This window comes from Myotis brandtii, unplaced genomic scaffold, assembly GCF_000412655.1.
Source record: "Myotis brandtii unplaced genomic scaffold, ASM41265v1 scaffold165, whole genome shotgun sequence".
In the NCBI taxonomy this organism is placed as follows: domain Eukaryota; kingdom Metazoa; phylum Chordata; class Mammalia; order Chiroptera; family Vespertilionidae; genus Myotis; species Myotis brandtii.
In genome coordinates, this window is record NW_005356042.1 from 1,012,312 (window position 1) to 1,022,336 (window position 10,025).

Genomic DNA, 10,025 nt, shown 5'->3' on the forward strand with positions numbered 1-10,025 from the left:
GACTTTCGTGAATTTTATTCTTTAACACTATACTGATGGCCCGGATCAGGGAGATGGGAGACTGAATTAGGGGCAGATAATCTGCATCCCTCCTGAGACTGATATACAAAATGGTGGGCTGAGAGAGATAAGACCTGGGTAGTCCTGACAGGAAGTAGCTAGCTGACCTCACTGGGCCTCAGTTTCCCCATCTGTAAAAAATGTTCTTTGCCCAACCTATATCTGAATACCATGCTTACTGCCCTTGAAGTGGCCATGGATGTTTTGCTAGCCTGCAAATCAGAAAGTGGGAGTAAAGAACCAATTCAGAGAAGACCAATCCCAGAGGGTCAGGGAGAGGGCAGGAACAAGAGCAAGGGGTAGGTGCAGAATATGCCTTGGCCTCTAAATGCAGCGAGGGGTGGGTGAGGGGACCGTTGGGTTGACATTTTAGGAAGATGGGGGTGGGGAGGGGGTGGAGCAGCTCATATCCAGAATCTCACACGGAGCAGCCCTGTGTCTCCAGGACACAGAGGGGCAGCAGAACACTTCTACTCCAGTAATGTACCGATGAGACCGGCAGAGGGCACGGCTGAACCCAGGCTTATCATAAGCCCAGGAGCCCTGAAGACAGGGCTGGAGAGTCCCCAGTTAGAGTCTCAGAGGCAAAGTCCCATCAAGGCCACACTGTGTGTCAAATTAAGGAGCCCCCATCATCACCTCTGACATCCTGCAGGAACCAGGAAGCAAAAGCAGGACACGAGACACTCTGCTAACCTGAGTGACTCCCTCTGAGACTGCAAGTGTTCTGAGGGCATGACCTGTCTTCCTTGGTCACTGCGCCAACCTCAGTGCTTAGCACAGGGTTTGGCACAGGGTAGGGTCGGCCTCAAATGTTGATGAGTAAATGAAGGAAACCATGCTCACAATGGACTTGAGGAAACCGACGTGATCAAATCCACCTGACTGGAAGGGAGAGGAGGACTACTCCTTAGCTCTGCATCCTCTTCTCCCTTATGTCCCTGAATTGGAGCTACTGCTTTGTAATTGTCTTGGGTTTCCATTGTATAGGGATAGCCTTGCAGTACCTCCTTGCAGCCACAGGGGGGAGAACACAGCTGTCCCAGGGCCAACACTCAACCCTTTCTGCTGACTGACAGCTAGCTTCCTGGAGTGTAGGTGAGATTTCAGAAACAGCTGGAGCCAGTCCCTGAGGGATTGAGGGAGCAGCTGAGGTGGTCAACATGGCTGAAAGCATCCCTTTAAAGTTTAAAGTACCATCTGAAGCAGGCTAAGGCCCTCTTGTGTAAAAGACTTTAACAAAAGGGCAGGCCACTCCTTTCTCCTGTCTGGACCTCTGAAGCAACTTTCCTATGTTCTTTCATATTTTCCCTATAATCCATTCTCTCATGACAGCCAGGAAAGATCCCCTGCTCAGAATTCTCTAATTCATTAGCCCTACAATTAAATCCCAACTCCTCAGCATGGTTTGGGGTGACCTGGCTCTGGCCTCCCTCTCCAGTATCATTTGGACCTGCTGGGACAGGCCCTTGGGGAACACTGCTGTTATCTGGCTCTGGATCCCGGGATTTTCAGAAGTTTGGAGCTTTAGATCTAAATTCACATGGCCTTCCCCAATCCAGCTTAGCCAAGGCTACATACATACATGATCACTATCATTTTAACTTACTCATAGAATTTGTCATTCTTTGACATTATCTGGTTTCCTAATTTTTTTGTTAGATTATGATCTGTTTCCTCCACCAGAAATAGGCTCCACAGGACTGGTATCATGTCCATCTTCAATCCCTAGCACCAAGAGCCAAAGTGGCTGCTCAATAAATATTTATGAACTAGAGGGATCAGAATTAAGTTGGATCAGTCCAGGAAGTCTTTCTGAAAGAAGTTTAAGCAAAGGATACACAGGGGCAGAGGGTGGGTGGCAAAGGAAAAAACTAGACCTGCTGGGCAAAGTGGCTGCTTTCTTGGGCATGATAATAACACTGGCAGAAGGAGAAAAGGACGGGACAGAGATGTCCCCCAATACCCCTTACCCCGGCCCCCTTTCTCTCCAAGGCTTATCACCTGGGTGCTCACCAAGGCCCCGAGGCTCCAGTGTGCGTCCCTTCAAATCCCCCATTTGTTCCCTGAACCCAGGAGGCCAGCTCCCAACTCCGAGGTGTGTCTGTAATGTAGCAATCAGGGCTCGGCCTCACCTTCTACCCACACTCAAGTTCTGGCATATCTGAGGGAGGGTGGGTGCTTGCCTATGGGAAAACAGGGGTTTACTGGTATGCTCAGAGAGGAGGCTAGGAGATAAACCAGACTTGGAAATGGGTTGGTGCAGAGCCAGCTCTGTGGCTCTGCCTGACCATTAACCTGACATGATGTATCCAAAGCAATGCTAAACCCCACGCCCATAACCCTGCCAGCCACTACCTGAACTGCTGGGACCCTCTCCCAGTGAGAATCCCCCCATTTGCTCGATCACTGGACACAGGACATTCAGGAAACAAACTCACTGAGGCAGAATAGATGGGGGAATGTCAAGGAGCTTGGAGAGAGACATTAGTTAGCACTTTCAGCATAAGTCATGTAAGCCAAAATGCCAACAGGAAGGTACCAAATTGAAACAAATCGTAAGTCTAGCACACCTAGTTTTTTCTCCAGCACAAGAACAGAATTTCTTTGGTTGTGCACATGAAGTAGCTAGCTTGTGTTTAGAGACATTATTAAAAAGTACCTATCTTTAAACACTGGAACTTTAAACATTAGAACAAAACTAGAAATATCATTAAATACATGCTAGGTGTGGCAAGATGCTCATACTATATGAGGCATCTGGAAACTGAGGCAATTGCAGGTTCATTCTGGGGCATAATCTCTTAGTTCTCTGTTTTCATTTTGCCAAGAGTTTACAGTTTGATTTATTGAGATTAATACACGTATGCTCAGAGCTGCCACCTATGGCTGTGCAGGCTGCATACCACAAAGGACCTCTGGTCAAGTTGGCTAGTGGGGACCAAATGCAGCCTGCCCCCCAGGTCGTAGGGCATGGGTCTAATTCACACAAGGTGGTATGTGGGCTGGCCGAGGCCCTTTTTAGGACACTACTCCATAGCATAGCAAAGAGCCAGTACAGGTGGAGGCTCTGGAATCCCGGGGTTTGAACATGGGCCTTGCCACACTGTCTGTGTGACCTTGGGTAAATTACTTAATCTCTATATGCTATGGTTTCCCTACCTAAAGAATTTGGATAATTATAGTGCCTACCTCACAGAACCACTGTGACATTTCAATGAGATCATGCATTTAGAGCACTTGGCACAAGGCCTGCCACATAGTAAGATATCAATAAATTGGCTAACATTATTATTAGTAGCACTAGTATTAGGTGGAGAGGAAAATGGGGAAGTCAATTTGTTGCTAAAGAACTCTAGAGCCAAATAGATAATGGCGTTTGGAGGTGTTTGGATCACCTGTTGCTTTAGATGCCAAAGTGTTCCTACATTAGCATATCTAAGTAGAGCTGATTTTACAATAGCAGTTCTTTTGTTGATTTTTCATTCCTTTTACTCCTGGAGTTGACTTTATGCTGACAGAATGGTGCTTAATGAGCTCCTTCGGTCACTGTTAATTAATTAGTAAGAATTCATTACACATATAAACTTGTGTCCTCCAGAAAACTTTTTGGGGAGGTGTTCCACCCACTGCAGTCATTTTTTCACCTGTCCCCTCCAGTAGCACCAACTGTACATTGCATCCACTGTCACAGGTCATCTGTGCTTAGTGAGTGTCCCTTAAGCATTGTCTACTCAGGTAGCTCTATAAAAACAGGAGGCTTCCTAAGGCTAAAGAGGGATAGGTGTCAGGGATTGGGCTGTGGGGCAGCATGATAATTGAACTGAAGTGCTTCTGGGGTTCATAAAGATTGTTCATGAATGACTGTATCCCTCCCACTCGAGGCCTGCCACCTGTGTGCATTGCATCAGGTTGGGTAAAGAGGCCCACTCTTAAATAAGATCTTGCTTTGTCCTGGTAGCACTAGTCCATGTTCCAGCACCTCCCTATTACACCAGGAACTGGTTGGGCCACCTCAACCTCATTGTGGAGAAGGTTGTTTGATTGGGATGTTTTGCCACTTTGAGATGATCAACTCCTAAACTGGGGGAGTGAAGTAGGGGGTGGGATAAGTCAATGAAATGGAGTAGTCACTCAAAGTCAGGACCTAGATCCCATCTCCAATTGATTAGCTCTAAGACCTGTTTTGCATTTTTCTCTATTCCTTGTCTTAGGGCAAAACAGTCATCTCTCTGAAGACCCACAAGTAAAAGATGAATAGTTGGATAATGGGAGGGGTCCTTCCCCAAAGGAAGAAATTCTACAACTTGGTGGAAGGATGCTTGAATTCTAACATATCCAATCTAACAAATGTTGGCTCCACCTATACTCTGTGTAAGGTGCAGTGCTTGAGGGATATAAAGGTGATTAAGATATAGTTCCTGACCTCGAGGAACTTAATATTCTAAGAGGGAAATAAGAGAAGAACATACATTACTCTAGGTGCAATGTCAGAGAAATACAACTGAATTGTTACAGCAACTCCGAGAAAGGCAAAATGTGTGGGGGAGGCAGGGGAGGGATGATGGGAGAAATCAGGGAAGCTTCATCAAAGATGGCTATTGGATTCTGAGAATTGGAGATGAGAGAAGGGCATTTTAGGAATAAGGAACAGCATGGGAAGATACTTGGAGGAGGAAAAAGAAGAGTATATTTGGTATGGAGTCCAGTTTGGCCATAATGTAAGAAACATGCAAAGGCAGTATAAGAAGAAAAAGGAAAGGCAGATTGAGACCAGACATGAAAGGTCTTCAATGCCAGTCTAAGGAGTTTAGACAAAACTGGGTAGGGTGGAAAAAGCCTGAATTATAGGAGAGGAAGGAAGGACATAAGGAAATGAGACAGACAGAAGGAGAGGTGCTTGGGTGCCACTGCCAATCCCTTGGAAGGACAGGTCCAACTTGTCTCCATCCCAGCTCCATTTGCATGAGGAACCTCATTGCCATCTCACCTTCCTATTGCCTAGGGCAGAATGTGAATTGAGAAATCCAAGGTAAGTGGGGGACAGGCCACACCTTCCCTCCCAGAGTCCCAGGGGTGAGTGACAGGATCTGGGGGTGAGTCAGTGGGGTGGGGACCCCATTTCTGCTCACATCTGCCTCCCTGGGAATATAAAGAGCAAGCAGTGAGGCCCCGCCTCAGAGCACCCTAAACTTGACACCATGAAGATCCCAGTTCTTCCTGCTGTGGTTCTTCTCTCTCTTTTGGCGCTCCACTCTGCTCAGGGGGCTACCCTGGGTAGTTCTGAGGTGAGCACATCACCTGGGTTCTCTTTTTCTTATACCTATTACCTCAATTACTCTTCAATTTCTTTACTTTCTATCCATTACTGGTTAAGTGGTTCTTATTTTTGAATATTATCAGGGCTGGATGAGAAGCTTGGGCTCTGAGGAAGGGAAGAAAGGAGGAAGGAAACAAAGCATTCCTGGGAAGACCTGTAGGAAAGGAGATGCTATTTCTGGAAGGGATGGTGAAGTATGGGGTGGAGGCTGGACAACTAAACCCTGGGAGGAGACAGGGGCTGAGGCTGGTTGTCTGGGTTCAGCTTCACCTTTGTTTCATTCATATCCCTGGGAATGGCTTCCAGGTGACTGGAAGCTCCTACTACCTCTGGAGCCTAGGCCATAGCAAAAATCCTTATGAGCCAGTTTCTAGCCAGGAGGAATCCTGAGGCCTCTCTATCCCCACCTTATTCCAAGGTGGGGGGAGAATGTGTATGCTGGATTGAAAAGTCTAAGATAGGGGTCACAAACTCAATTGCTTAAGGATCCAAGCAAGTGATGTCGATGAGCAAAAGGGCTGGAGGAGTCTCAGGGGAGGTGGAGGAAATTTGCCCAATCTAAGAGTCTGTATTCTGTCTGACTGCTGTTAAGAGGGAAATGTACCCAGTGTGGCCAGCGTTTTAATTTTTTTCAGGAAAAACTGGAAATCTGATTTATGAATTCTTAGTAATTAAAAATGTTTAATTTAAAATAAAATAAAACCCAACCAAACTACTATGAGATCTAAACATTTGGGTCTAGCCTCTGTTGTGGGAAGGAAGGAATAAGAAACATGAAGCTGGGCAAGTTGGGAGAGCAACAGCATGGGCTGTGCTAAGGTCTGGGGGACTTACCAAATGGAGGATGGAAATAGAGACTGGGACTTTGGTAGCAATAAAGTCACAAAGCAAACCAACCTTAATCTATTCAAGGCAGACGGGGCACTTCGGTAGCTTGGCTTCCACTGGCATGTTAGTCTCCCCCACCCAGCTCTCTGGGCTAAGTGTGGGTGTCTCAGGAACTGCAAGAACTGCCGAACAACACTAGCTCGTTTTTCTTGGGAGGAGTGCTCTTTCTCCACCCTTTCCACCTGATGCAGGTCTGGGTTTTTACTTCTCTATCTTACACATGCCCTTCTCTTCACCTTGTCGGTCTGTCAGGCGTCTGCTTTGCTGGGACAGATTGGGTTAAGGAGGCCCTATGGTGGAGAATAGGCTATTTGCTTGTGAACTGGCCTGTGGAAGAAGGCAGAGCTGGATGAGAGATTTGGGGAAGAGGGATTTGCTGTCACATGGTCATTTGGCTCCTTTCTCCCCTTTACTTTCCAGGAAGAAACCACCATTGGTAATTATGCAGCAGGACCTGAGGTAAACGCCCATTTCCCCACACTCCAGCCATGAGTTTGCCCCCATCTATTCATCTTCATGCTCCTTAGCAATTTTTTTGACACCCTGCTTCTTTGCCTAGGCCGTTAGCCCTCAGTTCCTGAACATCGAAAAGTTTCGATCTGTAAGTACAACCTCTAGTGCTGCCCCCACAAATATCCACATCAGAAAGGAGATGAACACCTTGGTAGTGAGCTTGCCAAGCTGCCAGGGTCCCTCCATCTTTTCCGGAGGGCTAGGGGCTGAGCTTTGTCCTCCCCTGGAACCAACCCTCTTTTGGTCTCTCTCTCCCCACAGGCCTTTAAGACGGAAGAATTCCTGAACTGGCATGCCCTCTTCGAGGTAAGTGCCGGTGTACTCCTTATTCTCCTAGATTGTTTGCAGTCTATCCAGGGTAGTGGCAACACGTGCTAGTTCTAACCCTCTGGGTTCTTTCCTGAGTTCTAGGAGGGAGTAACTGTCATGCTTGGATGCTGTCTAGCAAAGAAAGTTTTCCCAGGAGGCTGTCATGGCTATACCTTATATTCCCAACATGGCACTAGGAGAACAAGGCCACAAAGACAATTCCTGAAAAGGAAGAACTGAATCAGTCAAGAGTTTATTTGAATGCCCTCATCCGAAATGAAGAAACTAAGGTCCTAAGTTAGGTGGCCTACCCAAACTTTGAAGGCTACATCAGTGACTATGCTGGAACTAGAGCTTGCATTGCACGACTCTGCACATACTTGCTATGTGCCCTCATGCAAATGTCTTCAGTTCTCTGAGCCTCAATTTCCTCACTTGTGATGTGAGGACGATGACAGTACCTACCTCAAAAGGTTGCTGTGAAGACCAAATGATATCATGGCTATACTGCAGTGAGTACAAGGCAGATACAGAGCAAGGGCCCAGAAAATATTAGTTCTTACAAATTATAAAACAATAATATCATCACCACTACAGAGAGTGGGTGCTTACTGATCCATGCTCAGCTGACCTTCGACATGTCTCTCTTTCTCTTTTTCTATTTTAGATGATCAAAAAGAAGCTTCCTTTCCTCAACTGGGATGCCTTTCCTAAGGTAAGAGGAAGTGAGCATTAGAGGATAAAGAGGTTGAGGGTGTGGGAAGAAGTAGAGGATCTGGGAGAGAGAGTGGGACAGTGAAAGGAGGATAAACCTCTTCACCAAAGTTAAGGGAAATCTCAGCTACAATAGAGAATGGGAACTTAGACTGGGACAGAGATTCCTTTCCATCAGAGGCTTCATTATGGAGGACTCCAGCTTCCTGCACCCGAGGGTCCCTAATCTGATCATACCCTTTCTCCCTCTAGCTGAAGGGATTGAGGAGTGCAACTCCGGATGCCCAGTGACCGTTCCCTTCAACCCCGGCACCACTGATACCCACTGGAAGAGGGGGCTAATGTGGGCTCTGATCACCATCCTGCAATCACTCTTTCTTGGCTCAATAACTTGAATAAAATGTTTCCCAACTAAATAGCACCTGTATCTGTGGCTCTGTCCTTATCCTCCAGAAAGGAATTAACATGGAGTGGGCTCCAAGGCTGGTAGGCAAAAATCTTAAATTCTGAGAAGGTAGTAAATAGTAAGACAGGGGGAAGTGGGGTGGACATATCAAGATGGCAAGAGACCACTTATGTCTTAGCTCCTTAGTATTGGCTGACTTCCTTGAGGAACATGAAGTTGTGAGTTGCATGGTAAGATGCCTATGGAATCAAACCTGCTTCAAAACTACTGACACCTCCCGACTCCTGCTTTTTGAGAATCTGACTCCTTTGGTGGTGGCAATTTGGTATAACAGAGCTATCTGAATCCAAGGCTGAGGACCCAGCTTAAATCATGAGTTCATCTGAAATCCTTTTGGTTTTCTCTAAATTGGGTAGGTTATAAATAAGAAAACTAGTGGTGTGACCCTAGGCCTTTGTAAGCAACCATTTCTTTACCTGTGGAAATAAATGAGAATTATAATAACGATCTTGTGGTGTTTTTATGAAGGTCAAATGAGATAAGTTATGTGAAGCCCCTTGCACAAGGCCAGGTATGTATTAGGTACTCAACAATAGCTTGCTTTCTTCATTCCCCCAAAGAGTTGCCACAATGACCTTACTCACTTCTCACTCATTCACGCACTCAATTGTCCATCCATCCATCCATCCATCCATCCATCCATCCATCCATTGCAAAGGTCTTGAAACATGAAATGGATTCAGTGTCAGTTCCTGCAGATGTATTGTGCATGGAATCTCTGTGTACTCTGTGTGCCTACTCTGTGTCTTAAAATGTTGGGATTATTTTTGGTTTCTCTTGAAAACTGGGAAAAATCAGAGAACAGTGGACCTGTGATTGGCTTAAGTATAAGTAATAGCTGCCCTCCTAGCACAGAACATGGTTTCCAGGTAAGTAAAGTTCCACCTGGCAAGTCTCATTTATCTACTTTGCTTTTTGGCCTCTATAAGCAACTGGGTGCAAACTGTAACGTGGACGGCATGCAGAGGGAAGTTAAATTTGTGTAGAGGCAGGAAAAACTTTCTCTTACTCTCTTAAATTCTGTGTTTGACTTAAGACTTAAACTGACAAGACAGATGAACAGGGGAAAGGCCTACAAACTTACTTAATATATTTTTTACATGTACATTGGGGTCTTCAGAAGGAAAATAAAATCTCAAAGGAGCTGTTAGGCCCAAAAGCTTGCATACTTATTTATACAAAGAATAATAAATTATGGGGATGTGACAACACAAAGCAGCTTGGACTAGGGACATTAAACTGTGGGACAGTGAGTAAGAAATATATGGGGGAAACGAATGAAAGATCAGGGTGATTTGAGAAGGTTTGTTTATATAGACTGGATTGACTCCCAGACTCTGGTGATAAATATTGCTCTTCTCTTCTTGGTATAGGGAAGGCACTTTTCTCAAGGAAAATGTTATGACCTGCTTTTAGGCAGAAAGGGGGAGAACAGAGAACCCTTCCTGCATCCTCCATGTCTCAAGTGTTGTCAGCCCCAAATCATCATTGTGCCAAAGTGGCATTCTTGGGGGTGGCCTATTCTGAACCCTTTCACTTGGTTCCTGCTTTCAAATGGCTTACAGATTAGATGACAAAGACACGTAAATGTTGCTCATCCCCTTCCTTCTGGTTAACTAACAATAATACACACACACACACACACACACACACACACACACACACACACACACATGAGAAACTTATAAATGGATACTGGTCAAATGCTACAATCAATTAAAATATTTAATACAGGCAATAGGTTGGTTGGTGAAG

At 45.7% G+C, this 10,025-nt stretch overlaps 1 protein-coding gene across 1 annotated transcript; it reads left to right on the plus strand.

The window, feature by feature from the left end:
• Positions 1-5,224: 5,224 nt before the first annotated feature.
• On the plus strand, positions 5,225-8,222 carry KRTDAP (keratinocyte differentiation-associated protein). The gene is made up of 6 exons (XM_014536804.1): positions 5,225-5,348; positions 6,689-6,727; positions 6,828-6,869; positions 7,043-7,087; positions 7,758-7,805; positions 8,057-8,222. The coding sequence occupies exons 1-6, from the start codon at positions 5,262-5,264 to the stop codon at positions 8,093-8,095; spliced, it is 300 nt and encodes a 99-aa protein (XP_014392290.1). The 5' UTR covers positions 5,225-5,261; the 3' UTR covers positions 8,096-8,222.
• The last annotated feature ends 1,803 nt before the right edge of the window (positions 8,223-10,025 follow it).

Coding starts and splice junctions, on each gene's coding strand:
- KRTDAP (XM_014536804.1), top strand. CDS start 5,262: ATGAAGATCCCAGTTCTTCCTGCTGTGGTTCTTCTCTCTCTTTTGGCG. Junction 5,349..6,688: donor CTACCCTGGGTAGTTCTGAG/GTGAGCACATCA, acceptor TTTACTTTCCAG/GAAGAAACCACCATTGGTAA. Junction 7,088..7,757: donor ACTGGCATGCCCTCTTCGAG/GTAAGTGCCGGT, acceptor TTTCTATTTTAG/ATGATCAAAAAGAAGCTTCC.